At 52.5% G+C, this 26294-nt stretch overlaps 1 protein-coding gene across 1 annotated transcript; it reads right to left on the bottom strand.

Annotated features, from left to right (window-relative positions):
- Positions 1-1757: 1757 nt before the first annotated feature.
- Positions 1758-24965, bottom strand: LOC308252973 (uncharacterized protein). Its single transcript, XM_080677958.1, has 14 exons — positions 24867-24965; positions 24687-24769; positions 20599-20728; positions 17294-17412; positions 16723-16860; positions 15948-16082; positions 15134-15268; positions 14203-14438; positions 10665-10808; positions 8314-8500; positions 7113-7234; positions 5976-6065; positions 5497-5672; positions 1758-1950 (listed from the first exon to the last, which is right to left on the bottom strand). Exons 3-14 carry the CDS (start codon positions 20675-20677, stop codon positions 1832-1834), a joined length of 1680 nt encoding a protein of 559 aa, XP_080534084.1. The 5' UTR covers positions 20678-20728; positions 24687-24769; positions 24867-24965; the 3' UTR covers positions 1758-1831.
- Positions 24966-26294: the final 1329 nt, after the last annotated feature.

Here is a 26294-nt window from a genome sequence, read left to right as displayed (position 1 = left end):
TGAAAAGAAATAATATCAACCCCCGAAGGAAAAGAATGACTGCCTTTTGAACATAAATATAGGGTGTCCCCCCCCCAAAAAAACACAAATGTACACCCAGGTGTGACTCTGGTGGAAGAGAATGACTCCCAATGGAACAGAATGTAGAGTTCCAAAAAAATGTGCACACACCTTAACAGCTGACAACTCACTGAATTTCCACCCTTTTCAAGTCTAACTGATTTGAAGAAATGGCTGAAGCCAGACTAAGCTTTGAGCGAAGAACATTTCCCCACGAGGCTTTTTATGGGGATCCATTAAAGATAAAGGAGGCGTCCAGGGCAGCTGTGGAAAGAGAGGCGAACACACACCAAACCGAAGGGACGATTCTTGTTGTCTGCGCCTCCATCGCTCGCCTTAGCTCTGGCGCTGCTGCTGAGGAAGCGATGGAACCGCACACACCGAGAACCGCTGCGTTCTGTCTGTGCGCCCCCTCTGTCCACAGCGGCCGTGATGCCTGGACTGTGGCCCGTCTGGACCAGACACCTCATCCTTTATGTGTCCCCAAAAGAAAGTCCAGAGGATACATCTTCTTTGCTCAACGCTTAGTCTGGCTTCACCCATTACCATTACGTCAAATTCGGTAACCCTGAAATGGAGTGAAAATTGAGTTATCAGCTGTTAAAGTGTGTTTACATTTGGGGGGACACCCTGTTGTATAGATATTTGGGGGACACCTCAAAGCACATATTTCACGAGGGTGAACACATGTATGTAATATATTAAATGTGGTTTCTACCCCAGGAAGTCACTCAGAAACAATAACTCAAAGTCTCATTCTCGATGGGGGACACTGGGGCGCTGCAGCCACTTTCCAAATCAGGCTGCACCTGCCTCTCGCACACACTCCCCTCTGCACACAGAGGACACTTGCTTGCGGGGGCGGGATGGGCAGGGCTTCTCTCTGCCCCGTCACCCAGGCCGGGCAGACCCAGTGTTTATAGAAAAGTGAGCAGGGGAGGCAGGTCCCCGTGTGGCCCCAGGAGCCAGCTGGAGAGAGGCAAAGCCTGAGGCCACCTGCCTGGAAGACCACCCTGGCCTGCAGGACGTGGGGCCCAGGCCTGGCTTGGCAACGCTCTGGGTTAACAGTGAGCCTGACTCCAGGGTCCACCCAGGACCTCAAGGTCTTTGTAGTCTGGCCGGTCTGGGCTTCTCCTGGGACCACCTGGCTTCCGGGAGAGGGAGTCGAGTTTCCGGACCACGAGGGCCCAGCCCTGAGAGAGTGCGTGCACGTGTGTATCTGCTCACCCGCACACGCACACGCACGCTTTAATGGAGGTGATGTAGCGAACACGTGTTCTAAGGGGCACGCTCACATAGTGTCTGCCTCTGGGAAGTCGGTTTGTCATTGCATTGTGAGCGTCCCCAGGCCACAGTGGGTTTGTTTGAAAGATACCAGAGCCTGGAGGATCAGACGGAGTTCCACATATGGTGTGTGACCCTTAGGGCTGGCGCAGCGTTGTCACTAACAGAACAAATGGGAGAGCACGGGAACCCCTTTCCTCCTTCTACAGCTGCTCCGGGCACCGCAGGCAGACAGGACAGGAGGCCGTTGTCCTCAGAAGGCACGTTGGTAGTTTGAAGGCTCGGGAGCTGCTTTGGGGTCAGGAGGACGGGGCCACTACGGGTCCTCTGGCTTTTCGGTACGGGTCACTGGTGGTCTGTTATGGTTGTTGTTATTTTTTTTTTTTTTTGGATGGGTTTTTGTTTGTTTTTTTCATAAATAAGGGAGGGTATCTGGTGAGGAACTGGTGAAGGGGAAGGAATATCTAGTGTCTGGAACAGGGAGAGCCTATTTAGGAGGGGGTGGGAGGTCCACGGATGACCAGAACTGAAGGCGCTTCCACAAAGCCGGGCGGGCCGCTGGTGACTTGTTTTTGTTCGTCCGTTTGTTCTTTTTGCGCCGAGCGGCTAAAGTGTTATCCCCAGATAACCCAAGAGAAGAAGGAAAAAAGAAAACAACACAAAACAGCCAGTAAATGAACTGAATAATAACAAATGACGCTACATTGGCTACACATACTTGGGAATCAGAATCCTGCCCAGCCCAGGAGAGATGGAAACAATACCCACGGCACAACCAGAATCAGGACTCGGTGAGTCCTTTATGCTCCGACTCCGTTTAGTTAATTCAGTGGCACCCCTGTGCCAATGCTTTACTTGGCACGTGAGGAGAAGTCTATATTGCTCTAGGAGCTGATGCGTTAGACCATTTTTCAGTTTCAATGTGTTAGATTATTAAATATGTTTGTTTGTTAATTTAGGACTTGCCTTTTCTCACTCATCCTTTTTTAAAAATATGTTTTTATTGATTTCAGAGAGAGGAAGGGAGAGAGAAATAGAAAGAGCAATGATGTTTCCATCATGGATTGGCTGCCTCCTGATTCAAGCCCACAACCCAGGCAGGTGCCCTGACCAGGAATCAAACCGTGACCTCCCGGTTCATGGGACGATGCTCAACCAGCTGAGCTACAGTACCACCTGGGCTTACTCATCCATTTTAATGACAGGCTTCCCGACACCTTGGCTCACACACAACTAACTCCTGCTCCTGTTCAAAGACCTTGGAAGACTTAACGGTATGTTTCTGTAGTAAAATAGTCTACCTCCACTATTCACTAATAATTTTTTCTTAAATCCTTACTGGAGGATATTTTTTCCATTGATCTTTAGAGAGAATGTGGGGGGGGGGGGGGGAGAAAGAAAGAGAGAGAGCGAGGAGAGAGAGAGGGAAACATCCATGTGAGAGAGACACATCCACTGGTTGCTTCTCGCATGAATCCCAACTGGGGCCCGGGATCAAACCTGCAACCGAGGTACATGCCCTTGACCAGGAATCAGACCTGCGCCCCTTCGTTCCGTGGGTCGGCGCTCTAACCACTGAGCTAAAACAGGCCAGGGCTCGCTAGTAATTCTTACACATCTAACATAACCTCTTATAGAGGATAACTTTGAACATAATGAAAGTACCTACCTCTGCCAAAACAGCTAGGGCTCTACCTCTTTTTGATGCCAAAACACCCTCAACATCAAGAACTATTCCTGTTTAGCCCTAGCTGGTTTCGCTCCATGGACAGAGCATAGGCCTGCGGACTAAAGGGTCCCAGGTTTCATTTCGGCCAAGGGCACATGCCTGGGATGCGGCTCATTCCCCAGTAGGGGGCGTGCAGGAGGCAGCCAATCAATAGTTCTTTCTCATTATTATTATTTTTTTAAAATATATTTTATTGATTTTTTACAGAGAGGAAGAGAGAGGGATAGAAAGTTAGAAACATCGATGAGAGAGAGACATCGATCAGCTGCCTCCTGCACACCCCCTACTGGGGATGTGCCCGCAACCCAGGTACATGCCCATGACCGGAATCGAACCTGGGACCCTTTAGTCCGCAGGCCGACGCTCTATCCACTGAGCCAAACCAGTTAGGGCTCTTTCTCATTTTTGATGTTTCTATCTCTCTCCCTCTTCCTTCATCTCTAAAATCAATAAAAAAATATATTTTGAAAAAATATTCCTGTTTAGATCCTTACACATCCTCTATTCTAAACCTACCCTTCATGACCTTTAAATTATAGTCTTATCAGAGCAGACAATTGGCCTAACTTTCTGAGCATGTCATGTACACGTACATGAACATAACTGATTTACCCCATGATTTCTCATAGGGGGTTCAAGTCCATAGAGGAACCTCGGTTACTTCTTTCCCCACAGCGCCACCTGCTGACCACAGCTCACACCACAGGATGAGGACCCACTACTCAATGCTGGGGCCCAGGCTGGTTCAGCATCTTCAGGGACTAAAGCAGCTTGAAGTGCAGGCAGTGCTCACAGGGGTTAAAGTTCAAGCCCCATAATCCGTCAGACCTGGGTTCGGATCCTTGCTCCACCACTTATTCTCTGGGCCAGTGCTTAACCCTGTCAAACCTCACTTTCCCAGCTCTGAACAGGGGATAGGAATCGTGCCTACCTCACCCGGCAGTTAGAACTAAAGGCGATAGATAAGCGGGTCAACTACCTAAAGGGTGCTGAGCCCAGGAAGCACCATTGCACGGCTGCCGTTACTATTATTTACACTGACCTGCTCATTCATGGAGCCAAACGACAGTTTGGATCAGTCAAGCATTTTTTTCTCTGAAAGGTTTGCTAACTCAGTTAGGCTGATTATATTCATTAAGTCAATTTAACACAAGTTGAGGTGATAAATGTCACAATATTTAAGTAGCCAGTATGAAATCCTGAGGCAACAGAACCCCTCTAGATAAAACAAATCTTAATGAGCTTCATTATCATTTACCTGCATTTCACCTGCTGTAAAGACTGGGAATGCAAGCATTAGTCCCCACACAGTGGGCATGCATGTGCACACCTCATTTTTGCATCTTGAGTGACACAACAGGACTTGAAGTGGTGAATGCCACCCGGAGAGGCTTGTGCACACGTCACACTCAGAAGGCGGCTTGGCACAGGCCCTGGGTCCTGTCAGGTGCTGTACCGCCAGCCGCTGAGAGCACATGAGTCTCAGGCACGGCCCTGGTCCTCAGAAAGCCCTAGTGTCCTTCATAACATTTAGCTTTCTCAGGGGCATGTTGGGCAGGTTTATGGGTAAATAGCCTACACAATGATATTTAAAAGTGAATTTGAAAAGGAAACCACCTTTAAGATGAGGGCTTTGTTTAATCAATTGTAAGATGCACATTTTCACCCCCAAACCTTACATCTCTGAAGTCAGGATGCAGCTTTGAGCATCTCTTGCAATCACTGTCGGCTAGGTGGCAATTCTGCCAAAATCGTCACTGCCACCACCCATTCATTTCTTTTTATGGGCACATAATGGTGCAGCTTCTAACTGACAGCTTCTCAGATCTGATGAAACACATGCAGCACATGCAACTAGAAATCCATTGCGGAACCTGTGGCACACTCCCAGCGACAGCCCTAAATGACCAGGTACAGCGCCCCCCCTGGTGGGAGGACTCAAGGCCAGGAAGGTGGGAGAAGAGACCGCACCTGCCATTCAGAGGGAAGGAAAGCTCAGAGCCCCCGAGGCCTTGCTGAAGACCTTGCACATGTCCATCACGTGTTAAATGCACTGGGACCTCCTCCAGAAATGGCTTAGCCTAGGTATAAGGAACCCCAAAAATTTACAATCTTGAGCTCTCTCTGCAGTAACTGTATGGAGATCCGCTATGGACATTCCAGGACCCACTACCTGTATGTGATGGGTGAGGGTCTCATGCTAAAGGAACTAAATTGTTCTGGGACGAAACTGCCACAACACTGACGTGGGTTTGTATTTTCTATTTGGTTGTTCGCATACCTAAGGGGGGACCACTCCCCCTTCGGGCTCCTACACACGTGTGCACACCCAGCACGCCATCTCGTCGGTGCTGCCCTGTCCCCGAAGGAGACCTGAGGTCCCCCCCTTCATTTCCCGCCTGCAGCCAAGTCACCCCTCCTACCTTTCCCCACAGGCACACTGTGGGTGTCCCGCTCTTCCCCCCAGTTCGAGCACGATGGCGTGGCCTCCACGGGCTCGGGAGGACTGCCTGGCGTCGGCTTCACTGGTTCTCTAGAACTGCTGTTTTTGCGTTTGAAGATTTTGAAGATGCCTCTAGCTCGCATCCAGCGCTTTTTCCTATTAGAAGTAGAGGTTTAGGACACTGCCAACCCTCACTGTCCCTCCAGCCGGGCAAGTGGCTGTTAATTTGGGGTTCAGAAGGATGGAGCTCTTCGCTCGCACCATGATCTTCGTATGTGGGGCGCAGGGGATAGAACACAATTTGCAGTGAATTCACACAGACCCCACTCTGGACCTGCCATAGAGGGGAAGGTGCGGGCCCAACACACTGGTCCCTGCTCTAGATGGCCACAGCTTCCCCACTCGTGAAAGAGCAAGCTTTCTGTTCTGGGCTTAAGTTACTCCATTAAATCAACTCACTTCTTGTGAGCCGGAGCCTGGGACTCGCAGGAACCCACGACTGTTTCCTCCTCCTCCACTCTTACTGTTTGTAAGAAATTTAATTCTTCTCTGTAAATAGAGGAGAAAGAAAAACAATCTGGTTTTTAAAATAAAACACGTAAATTGACTTATCGGCCCAGCCTGGGACCTGGCCCAGAAGGGCCGGCTTTTTCCTGGGACTCGGACATCACGGTGCTCAGGGCCTTTATGATCGCCGAGTTGGGACTATGGGGATGGAAGCACGTGACGTGGGTCCGGGAACCCTAACAGGTGAGGAGACCTGCTGAAGCACCGAGGATCAGGCTGAACGTCATCTCAGGAGAGCAAGCCCCGAACCATGTGAAACTCAGGGTCGGAAACCGTGGGCCCTGACAGCTCAGACCCTGGTTTCCTTGCTGGAAAATGAGTCCTCTGGATCGAGGCAGCTGCCCAGACTCCGTCAGCACAAGGAAATTTCTGCGAGTTCACCGTGAAGTAAGCACCCCGTGAGAAGTGATGGCTCTCAAACCACTGGACCCCTGACCACCCTGCTCTGCTCCCAGCGCCCTTGGCACTGTTCTTTAGTCTGTGTTCTTCTCTTCCCACAGCCCTGCTGCTTGGCCTTATACTGGAGCGCTTTCCCATAGGGCTCTGACCAACCCTCCACCCCTAGGCGCTCAAACTCACGGAGGGCAGGCACCACAACCCTCCCGGGACTGGGGCCTACGCCAAAGCCAGGAATGTGTCCTGTCGGCAGAGGAGGACAACCACGGTGCACCAACGACCCTCTCTCCAGCCTGTTAAGGGAGAACACGCAGAAAGGGCTCAGCCCACCATCCGAATTCCTCCCCTAGGCACCTCTCTTTACCGCTGTCATATTTTTAAACTGAACTGAATTCCAAAAGCGGATGAAGAACCATCTGGCAGTGGGCAGTATCTTTGAAAAGCCAACCACCCTACTTGCAGAAATCGAGACCCATTCCAGGAAAACGAGGGGAGGATGCACTGGGAAGGTGGTCTGTCCCCTTGTCCTTGGGACACCAGTGCGCCCGGGGCTCTCTGCCCAGAATGCCAAGGCCTAGGCGTGGAGCTGGAAGCCAGGACCCCTTTGGGGACAGGTCAGCCCACACCCCTTACATGTGCCGAGCCTGGTCCTCATTCTCTGTTAGAAGCTTCCTGTTCCTGCTGGTCAATGTCTCAATCTGGCTTCTCAGGTCATCTTTTTCCTCTTCTAAGTTCTCCTTCTCACGAGAGAGCACCTAAAACAGAGGTCAACGATGTCTCACACACCATGGTCCCTGTGATTCCACTGCTGGGAATCGGTTCCCAAAAGAAGAAACAGGCCACGTGCTCAAAGAGGCCATTGCGGTTTGATCTACGCCAGTGGGAATGACCAACACAGCCAATGACATGGGGACAGCCAAGCGCACCATCCAATCAGGAGCCACGGCCCCCCTGCGGCCACCGAGCACTGAAAACACAGCCGGTCCGAGCTGAGATGTGCCGCAAGTGCAAACTAGACAACGGACCCTGAGGCCTTAATCACAGTCTTAATAAACAATGTAGAACGTCTTGTTAATCAGCTGCCCGACCGTGTGGCTCAGTTGGTGGAGGGTCCTCCCAGGCACCACGAGGTCGCTGGTGAGATGCTCCGTCAAGGACCTGCCCAGGTTGTGGGTGGATCCCCAGTGGGGCCTGCAGGAGGCAGCCCATCAGGGATTCTCTCTCATCATGGATGTTTCCATCCCTCTCGCCCCCTCCCTTCCTCTCGCTGATATCAATAAAATTAAAAATATATACATATTTTTAAAAAATATTCTTGTTTCACAGACATAGAAACACACGGGGGAGGGGCTGGATATGAATTTCGGGCTGAGGTTGGTCGGCTCCTGCTCTAGAATATCATCCGGTTGGTGTAGCAGGAAAGTCGCAACTTTTGGCTTCAGACAAACTGGGTTGCAACCCACTGCTTAAGAGGGACGAGGATGGGTACCCCAGCTCACAACATCACTGCGAGGATTAAATGAGAGGACACGGGTGAGCACAGAGCAGAGTGCTCAGCCGAGGGTTCGGAAATAAAACAGTACTTGGCTGTTTCCATGCACCACCCCGACCCTGCAAAAAGCAAAGGTCAGGTGAAAGGTGTTTCTAACGCAACCCCACCAGTCATGGGGTTTGTCCCCTTCAAATGCCCCTGGCTTCCTCTCGGCCTCTGTGTGACATTCACACACGGTCTCTGAGCACAGACGCCAATGAGGACCCATTCCGACCTGGCTGAGCCGAGGCCGTCGCCCAGGGCACAAGCCCGGTGTCCTGAGCCCACCAGCCCAGGCCTCACCTCGCAGTGGCTGTTCAGCTTCCTCAGCGAGATTTCCATGCTCTGCAGCTCCTCCTTTGCCCCTTCGTACCGGGCCTGGCAGAGCCGCACTTCCTGCTGCAGGTGCTCTAGGGACGCCTGCATCTCTTTGTTCTTGGTGTGCAGCTCCTTCTGCTCCCCCTTCACCAGCTGGTTCCAGAAGTTGATCCTGGGGGTGGAGAGCCACATGGCCAAGGGCTGAGGAGCACTCCCAGCCTCCATCCCCGGTGTGCACCCTAATCAAACCACCACCGCTCTGGCCTCCGTGTTTCCCGTGTGTAAATGAGGAATGAACAAAATCAGCGGTTTTCAAACTGTGCCCGTTGGGGTTCTAGGAGGCTGGCCCAGCTGCCCACCGTGGGCTGGGGGAGACAGGACAGGCAGGCTCGGACACCGCTTCAACAGAGCACCCTGTGAGAACCCTTCCCATGGAAGGCTTTGGCACACCTGCCGACTTGGAACAAAGGGTTCTTGGGCTGAAATACTTTTGAAATGCATGGAATCAGAAGAGTTTTGCTCTAAATCTGTATGTCTATGCCCAGCTCTTCTCCCCAATTCCAAGTCCCTTTCTAATTTCAACTCCTGAGACAAATAAAATATGAGATTTGGGAGTGTTATGTAAATCCACTGAAATCATCATCATCGTCGTCCTAACTGCCTGATGGGGTTTCAGGGGAAGATTTATACCAGAAAGCTCACGTGACCAGAGGCTCATGGACTCAATTTGAACACAGATGTGCCCCGTTTGGCCCACATCACCTGTCTTTTTCAATTTAAATGAATTAGTTCATCGATATTTAAAAAATTTTAAGTTTCACATCAACATTCAGGTATCTAGCTTCTCAGAGGGTGGGGAGAAAGCATAAGCAAAAGGCCCTGGCAGGTGTGGCTCAGCAGTTACAGCATCAGCCCATGTACAGAAGGGTCACGGGTTCAAGTCTCAGACAAGGGAACAGACCTGGGTTGCGGGTTTGCTCCCCAGTGTAGTTGGGGTGTGTGCTGTAGACATCCAATAGATGGGACTCTGTCACATCGATGTTTCTCTCTCTCCCCCGCTCCTTCCCTCCCTTTAACTCTCTCTAAAAGTCAATGGAAAAATTATCCCGGGGTAAGGATTAAAAAAAAGATTAAAAAAAGGATGACCTGGCAGCCCGGGCCTGCCTCCCAGCTGACAGCTCTCAGGGTGTGTATTCTCCAGGAGGGTCTGCTCTCACGCTGACACACCTTCCCTGGACCTGCCTGGCCACCGGAGGCACCTGAGCTTGTAGCCCCCAATACATAGTACAACAAGGCTGTGGGAAGGAAGGCTTCATATGGTCCTGCCTCTGGGTTGAGATAAGACTTGGATTTGAATCCTGACTGGGCCACTAACTAGGAGCACGAACTTGAACAAGTTATTTAATCTCTCTGAGCCTCTTTCCTCATCTGTGTGGTTTTTTTAAAGAAAAGGAATAACAATAGTGCAGTCAGTTCTCATGATTCGCGGTATAATGTCCTATCAAGCCACCGCGAACACTCATTTAGTGGACATGGAAACTGTCCCCGCCAGTTCCTGAGAGTCTCTGGCCACATTTTTGTCAACCGACCACGTCATCAAGACGCCTTGTGTAATATGCTCACAGCCAAGAGCACCACACCCGGGACCCAAATGAACCTCATGTGCCGCTCCTTCACTCCCTGTGAGGCCCAGCACAGCCTTGCACTTGGGGACACTAGACAGCACTTCAGCACTCCATTTGGGGGCCATTTCAAACAGTGACGTCGCCACCAAAAGCACGAAAATAGAACTCCATGGCACTCAATGGGCCAGAGAAGGGACACGGGTTTGCAGTGGGAGAGCTGAAACGAGGCAGGAGCCAAAGGTCTTGTTGAACTTCATCTGCAAACGTGCCCATCAGGCCACTCCAGTATCTCGCACTCTGGACAGGCCCATGAAAGGCCACGGCTACCGATTTGGGGGTTCAAGTGCGTTTCAGCGAGGAGGTGAATTCACCAACAGGGAATGCGTGAATGCCGAGGACCGAGCGTCTCTCCCTCACGGGATGGCTGGTGTTAGAGGATGAGGGGGCCCAGGCCCGATACAATCATCACCATCATCAAGGTGGGAGGGGAGGCCATCCAAGCCCAGACAATGCAGCCTCCCAGTGCTGCTGTCCTTCCATCCAGCCACCAGCTGGCGTGCCTTTCCCCTGTGACCGTCCAGCTGTGCCCATGACGGGGTTGGGAAAGATACACCATCACCAGGAGACTCGCTTGAGCTTAGCTCAGTGGGTGCTGAGTGAGCTGCTCTGAATGAAACCTGGCAGATGCGCTGCAGGGGCGGAGGCGGTTACCTGTCGACCTCCTGCTGCAGCCTCTGCTTCTCTTGGGCGGCCAGGGCGTTCGCCTCCTGCTCCTGTTTCAGAGCCTCCCTCTCGGTGCTCAGGCGGTTCCTCAGCTCCTGCAGTGCTGCCTCGTGCTGGAGCTGGTCGTGCTCCCTGAGGAGGGAAACACCCGCTAGGCACCCACAGACAGGAGACTGCACAGCCTCCGTGAGCGTTTCTCTCTGCAGAGCTGAGGGAGGCGGGGATGGACACGGGTCTCCTCCAGCCCGGGAGCCGAGTGTCCCTCCTCCCACCCGACCCTTCTCCAGGGTCCCTTCCAGTCCCTGTGTAAGCAGCCTCTCTCCGTTAGCCCGCTGGGAACACCAACACTGTTTTCTGAACTCCTCGCCCTTCTCAAAGAAATTAGCACATATTCAGGGAATTCCACCCACGTGATAGCTGACCCCCCATCACCGGGGCCAGGTGAGCCCTCCTCCTATCTCGGGAACAGAGTCTCTCTGTGCTGAGCCAGGCAGCATGGGGGCCAGAGGATTGCCTGCTGGGGCCCGAGCAGCTGCCAGGGGCCAGTGGCACACAGGCATGTGCACACCCACACACCCTGCTCCTCCAGGCACCCCCAGTCCAGCCCTTACCCTCCCCCTCAAATACCCCTCAGCTCAGGTCTTTTATTTTCTTCCTGCCTCAGTGTTTATAGGGTCCCGCACAGCCTCTCTGGAGGGCTGCAGAGAACAAGGGGGAGTCCCTGACCAGCCCCTGGCTGTCCTCCCACCTGCTGGAACCTCCCCTGTTCAGGGTGACTCAGCAGCTCCTCGTGAGTCCTCCCCTTTCATTCCTCCACACGCAGGCAAATCCCTTTGCAGACCCCCTTCCTGACGTTTCCACACCCAGAGACAGGCTGACAGCGACCACCCAGGGTTCCAGGGTTTGCAGCCTCTGTCTGCAGCCCTCTGCCTCCACTCTACCGCCCCCATCAGCTGCACGTGTACCATCTGCCAGGAGCCAAGACTTGGGGGGACTCAGACTCGGAAACCTGCTGTGGCAGCTGCTGAAAGACAAGCATCCTCTGGCCTTTAGCCACGGGTGGAGGCTGCTCTGACGTGGGAAGTGACAAGTGGGGGTGGGGGATCTGCCTGGCTTTCAGGGCAGTGGTCTTTCTCATCCAGGTTAACGATTCTGGAAAAAGTCATCCAGGTTTGACAAATAGGGCCATGGACCGTTAGGTTCCCAACTCCTGCTTCCCTGTTGTGTCTTGGAAAAGCACACGGATCAAGCACATTCCAACCGTTCGTAACCACCCTACTGCAGGGAGAAACTGCGAGTCTCACTCCCCACTGAGTCTCTGGGACGAGGCTTGACACCCAGGAAATGTGTGCTGGGAACGAAGGCGTGAGGGTCCCAGTCAGGCGTCAAGTGAAATGAACACAGAGCCACCAGCCTGGGCTCCAGGCACCTCCACCTCCCACCCTGCAGCCCTGCTGCAGACAGACCAAGGGCTCCAGCTATGTGTGCAACCAGCAAAACCACCGAGTAACACAGGAGGTCTACCAAGCAAGGAGCTACCGGCCGAAGGACAATGAACTCCTCCTTCAGAGCCAGTCAGATGCCACTTGCACAAACCTTCCCCATGTGAGCAGACATTAAGAATATCACGACACTGCTATAATACATCACTAGAGGCCCAATGCACAAAATTTGTGAACAGGGGGCGTGGGAGGGGTCCCTCAGCCCAGCCTGGACCCTCTCCAATCCCAGACCCCTTGGATATCGCTCTCGCAATCCAGGACTGCTGGCTCCTAACCGCTCTCCTGCCTGCCTGATCGCCCCTAACCACTCTGCCTGCCTGCCTGATCGCCCCTAACCACCTCTGCCTGCCAGCTTGATCATCCCTAACCACCTCTGCCTGCTTGCTTGATCACCCCTAACTGCTCCCCTGCTGGCCTGATCGCCCCTAACTGCTCCCCTGCCTGCCTGATCACCCCTTACTGCCTTTGCCTCGGCCCCCACACCCAGGATCCAGGCTTCCCTCCTCCGGTGGGCCGCAGGCACCCAGGACCCGAGCTTTTGTTCCTCTGGGCGGCCACAGGCACCCGGGACCCCCGGCGGCTTTGCTCAGGCCCTGGCTTTGTCAGAAAGGACATGCCAAAAGATGTCCAGTCGAACTAATTAGCATATTACCTTTCTATTAGTATAGATAGGGCCTGAAGGATAAGCCCCGTAGGCACCTGGTAAGGAGTGGGCACCACACGAGTCTCCCCTCATTAGTCAGCTGGGTGCATTCCTACCATGTCTAGACACAGCACCACGCGCCCAGTAGATGCTCACTAAGCATCACGTGACTATGGGATGGATGCAGGAGGAGGCAGAGAGGGGGATGCCAAGAGGCAGAAGATGCTCATTCTGGCTAGAAGGAACACAGTCTGATAGGAGCACACGTCTCGGCACCCCTGAAGGATGGAGAACTGGGAGGATAAAGGGGTGGAAGGCCCCAGAGAGTGGACAGGAAGTACTGGGTGAGCGAATAACGAATGCCATGGCCCTCACGCTCAGGGCAGCAGCAGGCGCCCTCAGTAGGCTCTGCTGACTCAATGCCCTCCCGGGACCCTGTGATGGAAACTCCCTGCACCTCAGCTGCTTCCACTACTGAAGACCCCGCGTTTGCTCAGTGTCTGGAATCAAGGGAAGTACTGTGCGCAGGGACGTCTCGCAACCACAGGGAGTGGACGACAGCTCTCTCCTGTGCTGCTCCAAATGTGGGAGAGCCTCTCTTTAGCCACATCTGTCCCCCACTCTCCTGAGTTGGAATCCCGTGCACATCACACCTCCCCCAGGCTCTGGATCCAGCTGCACCTGCCCCGGGACCTGGAGTAATATGGCATCTGCAGGAGCAGGAGCTCGGGTGACGTTGGCTGACTACACGCACACAAAGCCCTGATCTGGCAGAAGCGCAAAGCTGAGATTTGTGCGTTTCAATATACATCCATTTTATCTTAAAAAAAGGAGTATGGAGGTGGAGAGCCAGAGTAAAGATGACAGGAGATTGGCAGAGTATTCAAGTACTGATGTCGGGGATGAGTACATGGGGCTCTCACTATACATGTCTGTACATTTCCCTATATTCAAAAGTTTCCAAAATTAACAGTTAAAAACACACACAGAGAAGCAGATTTTGAGACTATGACAGGGAAGAAAAGGCCTGGAAGCTGGTAAGGCACGTCCCTGTCCATCGGCAGCTGTGGAGAACGTCCCCTCCTTGTTCTTGGTTGGGAGAGAAGAGGAAGAGGGGGCAGGAATCTCCAGGGGAGCAGGGACCCCAATGCTGATACATGGTTTCCCTGAGCCGGGATCAGCTGGACACATCCTTCTCCCCTCAGGGACCCTCCTGCCCCTCAGCCTCCAGCTGCACCAACCCCACTTCGCTGAGGGGGACGTTCCATTCACTTTTCTTCACTGTGAAGCAGCAGATCCAGAGGAACCACGAGGGGCCAGAGCAAAGGGGGACAGGAGCCTGGAGAGCTCGCTAGTCACCCCGACAGTTGCCAGCACCCACCTAAGCCTGAATGCCTTGCTCTCCATTTCCAGAGAACCACGCAGCAGGGTCTTGTGGCGGCTGTGCTCCTCCAGGAGGGCCTGGTGCTGCCCAGACAGGTGCTCATGGAGCGCCCCCAGGCTCGCGTGGTCCTGCAGCAGGGCCTCATGCGCTTCACTCAGCTGCTCCAGCAGCTCGTACAGCTCCTCCAGCTCCCTGTCCTTGGCCTCCTGCTGGTTCTTGGAGGAAGGTTCCACCTGCCGGGAGGGAAAAGGTGATGATGCCTCACCGGGTGCACATCCCAGGAGTCACAGACTCTGCATCCCCGCACCCCCACAAGCAGTGAGGGGCCAAGAGCAGGGCAAGTTGCAGACACTAAAATAGTAGGGACCCTCAGGGCAGGCAAAACCCAGCTGTGCTGAGGACAGTTCTACCAGCATTTAAGGAACTGCGCTGGGAAGGGCCCACAGCAGAGACGGACTATCACATGGTGCTACACTGAGTCCTGTGTCCCCCTCCATACACGTGACCTTTTTTGGGAAACTTATGCCCTTTCTCTGCATAAACTCATTGGGTGCCCTCTTTGACTACTTTGAAAAGCATATTGAAAAAGAGAGTAATAGAAAATTAGTAAGGATGTAGAATATCTGAACATTACCAACCAATTTACCCTGATATTTACAGAAAAACCATCCACCCAACACAACCAGGAGCACCTCCCTTCCCCTCCCCCAAGTCCTACCAATCAAAACCAAGATGGCCAGTGTTCCTGGGAGGCAACACCTGTCCCTATCCCCTTGCCACGGCTGAGAAATGCTGGTCTGAGCTGCAGCTGAGCGAGGAAACTGGTCACCCAGGAATCACTGATCAATGACCAGGACATGGCTGTGATCCTGGACGCTCCTCCTTGCAGGCAAAGGTACCAGGGGGGCATGTGCTCTGGAGGGCCTACCTGTTGGGCCTCCGCCTTCAGGGTTTCTACATCGTCCAGCACCTGCTTTAGGTCTTTCATTAATTCTTTATTGATGGCCTCCAAGTTCTGGCTGTTGTCTTTTTCCTTTTGGAGTTGCATCTTCAACTCTGCCATCTGCAGAGCCAAAGACCCAGCCCATGTGAAAGTCGGTTTCACGGAGTGAACTTTAAAGCAAAGCCCAAACGTGTCACCCCACGGAACACTTCCACAGGCCTTTACTCAAGGAAAAACCTTCCTGCCCACTTCTTGTGGAGGTACAACAGCCACTGCCAAGGCTGGCAGAGCAGGAAGAGGGAAGCCTGGCTTCTGGGTGGCATGACTGAGCCGCTACCCCAGTGCTGGGCTGCCTTCCATGGCACTTGTAGTGTCAGGCAAATCCGCCCTGGAATTGCCATGGTTCATAGGGTGACCCTGGACATTTGGAGCGAGATCATTCTTTGTCCCAGGGGCTGCAGGACACTGAACAGGTTCCCTGGCCTCACTGCACCACAGCCAGGAGCACCTGCCCTTCTTCCCCAAGTCCTGTCAATCAAAAACACCTCCCACAAGTCCTGTCAATCAAAACACCTCCCCCAAATCCTGTCAATCAAAAACAAGATGGCCAGTGTCCCTGGAGGCAATACCTGTTCCCATCCCCCTGCTGCAGCTGAGGATTGCAGCTCTGAGCTCTAGGTGAGTGAAGACACTGGTCACCCAGGAATCACTGATCAATGACCAGGACATGGCTGTGATCCTGGACGCTCCCCCTTGCAGGCAGGGGTGCCAGGGGAGGCATGCGCTCTGCAGGGCCTACCTGTGTGGCCTCCGCCTCCAGGGTGTCTACAGCATCGAGCACCTGCTTTAGGTCTTTCAATAACTCTCTGTTGATGGCCTCTAAGTTCTGGCTGTTGTCTTTTTCCTTTTGGAGTTGCATCTCCAACTCTGCCATCTGCAGAGCCAAAGACCCAGCCCGTGTGAAAGTCGGTTTCACGGAGTGAACTTTAAAGCAAAGCCCAAAGGTGTCACCCCACGGAACACTTTCACAGGCCTTTTCTCAAGGAAAAACCTTCCTGCCCACTTCTTGTGGAGGTACAACAGCCACTGCCAAGGCTGGCAGAGCGGGAAGAGGGAAGCCTGGCTTCTGGGTGGCATGACTGAGCCGCTGCCCTAGCGCTGGGCTGCCTTCCCTGGCACTTGTTGTAGTGCTAGGCGAATCTGCCCTGGAGGTTTGCCAAGGTTCCCAGGATGACCCTGGACATTTGGAGCGGGATCATTCTTTGTCCCAGGGGCTGTCCCAGGGACTGTAGGACACTGAGCAGCATCCCTGGCCTCACTGCACCACAGCCAGGAGCACTGCTCAACTCTTCCCCCAAGTCCTGTCAATCAAAAACAAGATGGCCAGTGTACCTGGGAGGCGATACCTGTCCCCATCCCCCTGCTGCAGCTGAGGATTGCTGCTCTGAGCTGCAGGTGAGTGAGGAAACTGGTCACCAGGAATCACTGATCAATGACCAGGACATGGCTGGGATCCTGGACCTCCCCCTTGCAGGCAGGGGCGCCAGGGGAGGCATGCGCTCTGGGGGGCCCACCTGCAGGGCTCTGTCCGCCTTCAGGGTGCCAACTTCGTTGAGCTGCTTCTCTAGTTCGTCCACGAGCTCCTCAGTGAGGGTCTCCCACTCCTGGCTGTTGTCCTTTTCTTGCTGTAGTTGCAACTGCAACTCATCCATCTGCAGGGCCAAGACCCAGCCGTGAAGCGGCCCCTCCGTGGTCCTACACACACGTGCGTCGCTTCCCTCCCAGGCCCGCCCTGTGCTGTCTAACAGGGCGCTGCTCTCCTTTCAGTGAGCACTTACTATGTGCTTGGACCCTTTACCGACACTAACTCATACGATCCTCACACCACCTACAGGGGCACATCATTAACCCCATGTCACAGGTGAAGATGAAGGCAATGGGGCACACAGACGTCCATAGTGTCCGCTCACTCTGCTGCAGGGACATGTCATGCTGCCTAGGGACTCTGCTCCATGAGGACTCGTGTCCCGCTACTGCGGCTGCCCTGCATTCCGCATTTCTCCCAGCTGCGCATCCTCACCGACACCTGGGTGCTCCCCCTGGCCCCCTGCTTACCCGTACGTTCCAGACACCACCCCCGGTTACCTGCTTCCGGAGCTGCTGGTTCTCCTCCTGCAGCTCCGGGCACTTGATGCTGCTCTCCTGCAGGGCCGTGCCCTGGAGGGTCTGTTTTTCTTTTTCCAGCTCTCGGATACGGCTGGAGGCTAAAGACAAAGTCCAGTCAGAGCCCAGATTCCAGGGCCTGGGCTTCCACTCTCTGCCTCCGGCCCCGAGACAACCATCCCCCTGAGCCCTAGGTCCTGGGGGCCTGGGGTGGTCGGCTGGGTGCCCTCCGTTGTTCACAGGGTGCTGTTGCTGCCGGCACCTGAGGGTTCCTCAGGCGGTTCTGGCCCCTCTGCTGCCTCAGCTGGGGCCTGGTAGGGAAGCAACCCAGAGCTTAAGAAGAAAGAAGGTGACGGTGGAGAGGCCAATGCAAAACCTCAAGATGGTGAAACTGCTGGAACCACTTTTTACCAAGTTCTAACCTGACCAGCAAGTCAAGGATTTCAGAGACTAACAGAGATGGCAGAGAGATGGCGATTTCTGTGCCAGCCCTCAGAGTGGTGGGGGTCTGGGTGGCTCAGCTGAGGTGTTGGGGGGGGGCGTGATAATCGACCAGTATGTCTGCAGGTGGTAGAGACTCTGGGGCAAGTATGCCCAGTACTTACCATCCCTAGACAGGGCCTTCAGATGGATTTCATCTTGTACTTTCACAATTGCATTGAAAAAACAATAAGACAGTATATCTAAATTGCTTGAAAAGTCTAAGTGAGATCAACATAAGGTAAAGACAGAAGGCAGATTTCCTCCTTTGCTTTTAAACAGCTTGAACGCGGAACAGAAAAGGGAGCAGAGACCCGAGAAGAATGGGAGATCTCGGCCCCTTCCTGACACAAGCAGGGGCGTGACTTTAGGTAAATGAATGGATGAGGGGTCGGGGTGCTCCCTCACCCGTCCCTCCAGGCCCACATCCTCAGCCCTGGGAGCCTTATCACACTGCACTGCTCCTAGGCTGCACCCCACCTGCTTCCTGTTCACCCCCTCGGGGCTGGAAGGACCTAGAGGGGACGCCGGCTGTCACCGCAGAACCTGAAGCTGGACGTTCCCATCGCCCACCAAGGAGGCAGCACAGACCCAAGGAGCCAGGACAGACTGAAGACCCCCAGCAGCAGGCAGCTCAGCGGTGGAGCACATGAACCTCCGTGGCCCTACTCCAGCTCAGCGCACACCACAGACAAACACGCATGCTGTCAACACCTGGAAACACGCCAAGGGCCTCATCCTGACAAGGCGACCAATGACACGAAAACTCCACTAAGTCACAACCTGTGCTCATTCAGATGGCACCTTTGCAGCATTCGCTTTAAAAATAACAGTTTTAAAAACTGGGGTGAGCCCGGTCAGCGTGGCTCAGTGGTAGAGTGCCAACCTATGAACCAGGAGGTCATGGTTCAATTCCAGGTCAGGGCATATGCCCGGATTACGGGCTCCATGCCTAGTTTGGGGCATGCAGGAGGCAGCCGATCAACGACTCTCGTTCATATTTGATGTTTCTATCTCTCTCTCCCTCTCCCTTTCTCTCTGAAATCAATAAAAAAAATATGTTAAGAAGATTGGGGTGAAATATATACAACACTGGGTTCACCATTTTGGCTATTTTTCAGCGCATGGTTCTGTGGCATTAGATGTGTCCCCACTGTCCTGCAACTCACCCCGCCCCCCTCCTGACTCACTCAGTGCCTCACCCCGAGGCTCTGTGCTCCTGGGAAATGATCGTGAAGGATCTCCAAGTGCAGCAGTGGAGCTGATGACCAGCCTCATTTCCTCTTCCCTAAGGCCAGCGCCCCAGAAGCTCTTGAGAGGACACAACAGTTTATTGGGAAAACAACCAATGGTTCTCTACTGGGTGCTGTGCTCACACCAACCAGAGCAATGGGGATCTTTTAATTCAGCAAGGGCGATGAGGACAGCCATCCTTTGTTGGTGCCCCGGGGGCCAGGCACAGCGTAAGGCTTCACTGTCTCCTCTCACGAGATACACATAAGAATCCTGCGAGGCAGCTTCATTACCCCCATTTTGCAGATAAGAAAACTGAGGTTTAAAAGGGGTCACCTGGCTAACAGGTGGAGGAGCCAGGACTTGAAGCCAGGCCTTTCTGACTCAAGAAGCCACCACACCATCCACGCAAAATACATTCACGCTTTGTCCAGGAGCTGCCAGCTAAGCAGCAAGAGTGGGAACACCAAGAAGAAGTCACGGGCCCTGACCTGAAAGGGCTCACAAACTACACAGAGTGTCCGAGTCAGGGAGGCTTGCCAACCCACCAGCCTCCCTGGCCTCTCACAGAAACATTAGGTCTGAGAGGTCCCTGCCAGCCGGCACCACACCTGCCTTCCACCAGGGGGCAGTGTCCTCCCCATGAACCTGATCTCCCAGAGCAGGGATCCCTGATTTGCCCACCCTTGGTCCCAGGAGTGCTGAGACACCAAACCACAGACTTCTCACACAGATTCATAGTTCAATGAACTGACTTTAGGTTTGGAACTGATGGGAACCCTTGAAGAGAAGGAATATCCAGCTGCTTTCAGCAGCCTCTCCATGATGCTTAGGAATGTTGATCAGAATTGGAAAAGCAGCACCTCCCCCTCCCACAAAACCAGCCCAAGGCCCTCCTGTGCTCTGCAGAGATCTAAGCGCACCTTCACCTGCACCCTCAGGTGCACATGTGATGTTGTTGAGCACAGGAACTGGCTACTTGTTTGCTGGGTGCACTGCCTGCCGCCCACCCTCCTTCCCCTGGCCAACCCCACACCTCCTCTGGGGGCTGTGAGGGGGCACGCACAAGAGGGAGGGGAAGAGGCCTGGCTCCCCTGAGAAGGAGACACTTAGCAGCCCCCGTCCAGGGAGAAGAGAACAGACTGCACCCATCTGCCCGATTATGAGATGAACGGAGGAAATCTTGCCCAGGGTTAGTTATACTGGAGGTTTGTGACCTCTGGGGAAGGCTCCTGCCATCCAGAGCTTTCAATCCCCCACGGACAGATCTAAGACATCCTCTGGGTGTCAGCGTGCTGTCATCTGGAAGCTCCTGGGACTGTCCGCATGGGAGCTGAGAAATCTGGCAACACTTACTTTGCAGTTCTTGTCCTGACTTCAAGGCCGCCAGACCCCTCATGTTCCCCTTGGGGAGAATTGCAATGAAACAGTTCCAAATGGCCCTTGAATAAAACCCTATTCACTTGGGGTGAGGATGGGCGGACACATGAGATTCAGAGCCAAGGGCTCAGCTCCCTGGATGAGGGAGAAGCCGCAGCCAGCCTGGCTCCCAGGCAGCAGGGGCTGCTACCCACCTTCTGACAGCTGCTCCATCTCCCAGCTCAGGTGGGCGGGCTGGTGCATCCTCTGGACCTGTTCAGCCTTGAGGGCCATGCTGCCCCCCAACAGCTCCTCAAGGAACTGCTGGGGGTTGTGTCCACGATCCTAGTGCAGGAAGAGGGGAGTGGTGAGGATGCCCCCATGCCACCCTCTGGACAGGCCCCGCACCTGTGCACCCACCCTCATTCCCCCAGGATGAAGGGCCTCCATGCACCTGCTCACTTCCAAAACCACAGCTGCACAGAAGTGACTCCAACACAGGGCCCAGCTAGGAGACCTACAGCCACTAAAAGACATGCTGACCCAGTGGCCTAGGTGATGAAGACACCCTACGTCCCTGAGTGGTGTCTGAACAAAGTGGCGTACAGCACGGGGCTTTAAAGCAAGTAATATGATGACGGGCAGCTCTGCGGTCCCTTAGCAGGTTTAACATGTCTTGGAAAGGCCATAGGGACTCCCAAAGCACAGCTCAACCCTCATCCTAAACCAGCCGTGGGCAAACTACGGCCCACGGGCTGGATCCGGCCCGTTCGGCTGTTCTATCTGGCCCGCGGAGCCGAAAGAGCGGAGGGTTCTCTTGCTCTCCCCTCCGCTCCTTCACCAGCAGCAGTGTTAACATGGCAACGTCGGGAAACACGGCCGCAGCTCCTTCTTCTGAGTGGGCGGATTTATATCCGCCCATTCAGTAGAAGGAACAACCTCTCAATCTTCCAGAGGCTCCAATGCGTAGACACGTTATCGTGGTGATGTAGGGAGACACGCCCCTGGAGAGCACAGTATCAGAGCATTAGCTAAAAAGGAGACCAACAACATTGTTCCCACTGAAGTTGATGTTTTAAAGACCAAAAACCTTTCAACCCAGTCTACATTGCCATCTACATCTACGTCCCGGGCATAATTTGGAAGTTGCTCTAAAGAAAATGTTTAATTTACTGTTTACACATTTTGTTCTTTTCTATTTGTTTTAGTTTTAAATTATTTTATTATATTTAAGTTTAATTTGAAAGGCTTTTGTACCTTTCCTTTGTTAGGCAATTTTATTTTGCCTTTGCCATCTTCAATATAAGGTATGTTATTGTGCTATGATTCCTCCAGTTTTTGAAGTTTCAAATTATAATAATTAGTGTTTACATTCTTCTTGTTAAAATGTTTGAAATTAATAAAACTATTGAAATAAAAAAAAAAAAGACCGTACCCTTTTATGTAATGGTGTTTACTTTGAATTTATATTAGTTCACACAAACACTCCATCCATGCTTTTGTTACAGCCCTCCGGTCCAGTTTAAGAACCCATTGTGGCCCTCGAGTCAAAAAGTTTGCCCACCCCTGTCCTAAACACTAGTAGAGACCCTTTTTGCAACAGTCACTCACATACACCCGTCCTTACAGAAAAGCAACACAACAGTCAGGCAGTATGTTTTGTTTGTTTAAATATATAGATATAGATATAGATATAGATATAGATATAGATATAGATACAGATATACAGATATAGATACATATAGATATATATAGACATATAGATATATGTGTGTATATATATATATACACTCTAAAATATATATACACACACACACACACACACTAGAGGCCCAGTGCACGAATTCATGCACCAGTGGGTTCCGTTGGCCTGGCCTGCGGGATTGGGCCAAAACTGGCTCTCCAATATCCCCCGTGGGGTCCTGAATTGCGAGAGGGTGCAGGCCAGGCCAAGGTACCCCACCGGTGCACGATCAGGGCCTGGGAGGGATGCGGGAGGTTGGCCAGCCAGAGAGGGACCGCAAGAGGGCTCCAGGGTGTTTCCGGCCCATTTTGCTCAGTCCTGATCAGCCGGACCCCAGCAGCAAACTGATCTACCAGTCGAAGAGTCTTCCCCCTGACCAGTGCACATCACAGAGACTGGTCAACTGGTCGACTGTTTCCCTCTTGGTGGTCAGTGCACGTCATAGTGAGTGGTTGAGTGGCCTTAGCATATCATTAGCATATTATGGTTTGATTGGTTGAAAGGCCGACCAGACACTTAGCATATTAGGCTTTTATTATATAGGATTTAAATATATTTTTACTAGAGGCCCAGTGCACGGATTCTAGCACCGGTGGGGTCTCTCGGCCTGGCCTGCGGGGATCGGGCGGAAACTGGCTCTCCAGCATCCCCCGAGGGGTCCCAGATTGCGAGAGGGTGGTTCTTGGGTGACACACCCCAGAATTGGGCTCCTTCCTCTCTGGTTCCAGGTGCATCACCCGAGAACTGCCACTGACAAGTGACAGCAGCTTGGCAGCTCCTGTGTTGAGCATCTGCCCTCTGGGTTCAGTGCGTGTCATAGCTACCAGTCAGCTGGTCGCCTTGGCTTTTATATATACAGATTGATCTCAGAGAGGAAGGAAGAGGGAGAGATGAGAGAATCATTGATCAGCTGCCTCCCACAGGCCACCCCTGGGTGTGGAGCCTGAAACCGGGGCATTGGCCCCTGCTGGGAAGGCCCTGTCTGTTTTGAGGACCTTAAGTGTTGCCCACTCAAGCCGCTGAGCTTAGCAAGCAAGTCTTCACCGTCAGCAGGTCACTGTGTGGGCAGCAGCCCCAGTAGCAAAGTCAGAGAAGGACACAACATAACCCTAAAGTGCCCCAATCCGTTGTACACGTGGTGTGAGAGTGTCTGACATGTACAGCCTTGTCTATTGGACGAGTGCACCAGGCACGGGACTTTGCTGAGCCGTTTCCTTAACAAGGAAGGGGTGGGCTAAAAGTCTATCCCAGGTTTCAGGGCTGAGTCTAGGCCTCTCGATTCCACAGTCACTCCACTGATCTGGGTCCTAGAAATAAATGGCTATTTGGGTGAGCTTTTGTTCAACACACAGTTCCTATCTGAACAGTTCACACACGTCCTCTTGGAAAACCAACAGCTCTCGGCAGCTCTCAGCCGTTTCCTGGACATGAGGGCTAAGACACAACAAACAGTACTATGGGCCTCTGGGTGTCAGGCACATGCTGGGTGTGGGACGCCATGGCTGGTCCCTCACAGGCCCCCTCACGGGAGGAGTCTGCTGGACTTACTCCTGTCCCAGTGCCCAGCACACATGGGGGAGCTGTTCAGCTCTTTCCCCTCATCTCTGCTCCCGCCCCAGGAACCCTCCCAGAACCACTCGGTGTCTTAGGGGGCTGAGTCTCCCCTGAATGCCTTCACAGTTTGGGAACACGCATACATGGGATGTGACCGTTGCTCTCAGTGGGCAGTTTTCCAAGGCTGGCCCCACTCATGGGTTCTAACGACTGGGAGTGGGCAGTAGCTGCTGCTTTTCCATCTCGTGTTCATTTTCCCTGCAGGGGCCAGAAGCCAAGATTCTTGGTAGAAGGGAAGCCATGGACCTCCCACCAGTGGGCACAGTTCTGATCAAAGCCTGGCAGCGGGAAGGGTTTGCTCCAGACCCTGGATTCACCTGGGCACCGTCTCTCTGCCCATCCCCGGCCCTGCACTAGGTGCCCTCTGTCCTTGCACATTCACTCTTCACAGCAGCCCCGAGGGGGAGGCAGGGACAGTCCCTTCTTACACATGAAGAGGCTCTGCACTCACCAACTCCGCGCTCACCGACTCTAAGTTCACCGACTGTAAGTTCACCGATTCTGCGTCCACCGACTCTTCACACACCGACTCTTCACACACCGACTCCGCACCCACCGACTCCACGCCCAACCGACTCCACGCCCACCGACTCTGCACCCCACATTCCACTGTTTCCATGCCCCCCATTCCAAACGGCCCTATGCCCGACATTCTAAACGGTCCTGCCAGCGGCTCACGCCCCATGCTAACTGCTTTGGAATACACAAAAATTAGGACACTCTCCCTATGAAGTTTAACATCTATCTGGGCATATAAAATATAAAGAAACATAAAGGTTATAAATATATATATCCTATATCAATAAAAATAAAAATTAACCGCTTAATTCTAATTTTGTCTATCCACATTTCTAAAAATTGTTGTTTTCCCATCAGCCAAATTACAGAAATTTGATCCATTCCTTTTAGATAACAACACATTCATTTTATTTTGTGGAGTCTTACCTAGAGAGCTCAGCTCCGAAATTCTCATCATCAACTGTGAGTAGTTCATACATTAGAACACCTGAACTCCACCAGTCAACTGACTAAAAAACAATTTGACAGACCATTCATTAATGTGTAGTGTATTAGAAAAATGAACAAAGTAAAGCTGTACATTTGGAAAATATTTTATTTACTTACTTTTAGAATCATTGATCAGCTGCCTCCTGCATGCCCATATGGGGATCGAGCCCCCAACCCGGGCATGTGCCCTGACCAGGTATCGAACGGTGCTTTTGTGGTTCATAGTTTGATGCTCAATCACTGAGCCACACCGGCCGGACTGGAAAATATTTTATCAAAAGATATTGTACATAGCTCTCTGTGCAAGGAGTATTAAATTAGCACATGCAAGAAATATATTTAGAGAACACATATGCAGGTATCCTCAGAACAGAATTTAAACATTTAGGCTGTCAACCAATGCACTAAAATTGTTTTATTTGTTTTTTTTAATATATTTTATTGATTTTTTACAGAGAAGAAGGGAGAGGGATAGAGAGTTAGAAACATCGATGAAAGAGAAACATCGATCAGCTGCCTCCTGCACACCCCCTACTGGGGATGTGCCCGCAACCAAGGTACATGCCCTTGACTGGAATCAAACCTGGGACCCTTCAGTCCGCAGGCTGATGCTCTATCCACTGAGCCAAACCGGTTAGGGCTAAAATTGTTTTAATTATTTCTAAACTAGTAATGGGTTAATTTAAAAACTCATTCTTAATTTAAAATAAATTTAACAAATTTTAAGTAAATGCAATATTTGGACTTATGTTAGAGGGGGAAAAAGTACTGATTGGCATTATTAATTATCCATATTAAGCATTATTAATTATCCAGTTCCAATAACTGTTATGAAATTACTTCAAGTGAAACCGGACAGCCAGAGGGCACCTAGTGCAGGGCCGGGGATGGGCAGAGAGAGTCCAGGCTGCTGGTTACTACTTGAACGAATGTAGCAGACACTGGTTGGCTCATATATGGCGCTTATTCCATTAATGTGGGCAGAATGGGAGAGCAGCAGGTTATCCACAAACATCTGCTCTACTCTCCCCATAAGCCAGCTGCTGATGTTGGCTAGAATGACACAGATTCCATGGGAAAGTAGAAATTACACGCATGGGAAAGTAGGCAAGGTACAGTGGTTACAGGTTACATGCAATGCGGGCTGGGGGTTGGCAGAGGAGGGGTGCCTCAGGGACCAGCTTACAGGCAACAAGATTGTTAATCTACCAGGGGTCCTCAAACTTTTTAAACAGGGGCCAGTTCACTGTCCCTCAGACCGTTGGAGGGCCGGACTATAGTTTAAAAAAAAACACAACTATGAACAAATTCCTATGCGCACTGCGGACCCAGGACGAGTCAGCTGCTAAGCAGGACAGGCAGCGGCACCCGGTGGGCCAGATAAATGTCCTTGGCGGGCCGCATGTGACCCGCGGGCCGTAGTTTGAGGACGCCTGATCTAGGCCATCCTCGGGAGTTGCATTCCCATGTTAGCTCCCACATCCCAGGGTATACAACTCTCAAACAGATTAGAACACGCTTTCTCTAATCAAAACAGAACAATCA

The sequence above is a fragment of the Plecotus auritus genome, assembly GCF_963455305.1.
Source record: "Plecotus auritus genome assembly, chromosome: 1".
Taxonomy (NCBI): Eukaryota; Metazoa; Chordata; class Mammalia; order Chiroptera; family Vespertilionidae; genus Plecotus; species Plecotus auritus.
The sequence above is the reverse complement of the archived record's forward strand: the minus strand, read 5'-3'. Positions and strand labels throughout refer to the sequence as shown.

Bases quoted from the DNA above. Each gene is read 5' to 3' on its own strand.
- LOC308252973 (XM_080677958.1), bottom strand. From the start codon at position 20,677: ATGGCCCTCAAGGCTGAACAGGTCCAGAGGATGCACCAGCCCGCCCAC. The intron at 14,439-15,133 runs GTAGGCCCTCCA...CCCTCCCGGCAG, and splicing joins TGAAGGCGGAGGCCCAACAG to GTGGAACCTTCCTCCAAGAA. The intron at 8,501-10,664 runs GTAACCGCCTCC...CTCCACCCCCAG, and splicing joins CTGCAGCAGGAGGTCGACAG to GATCAACTTCTGGAACCAGC.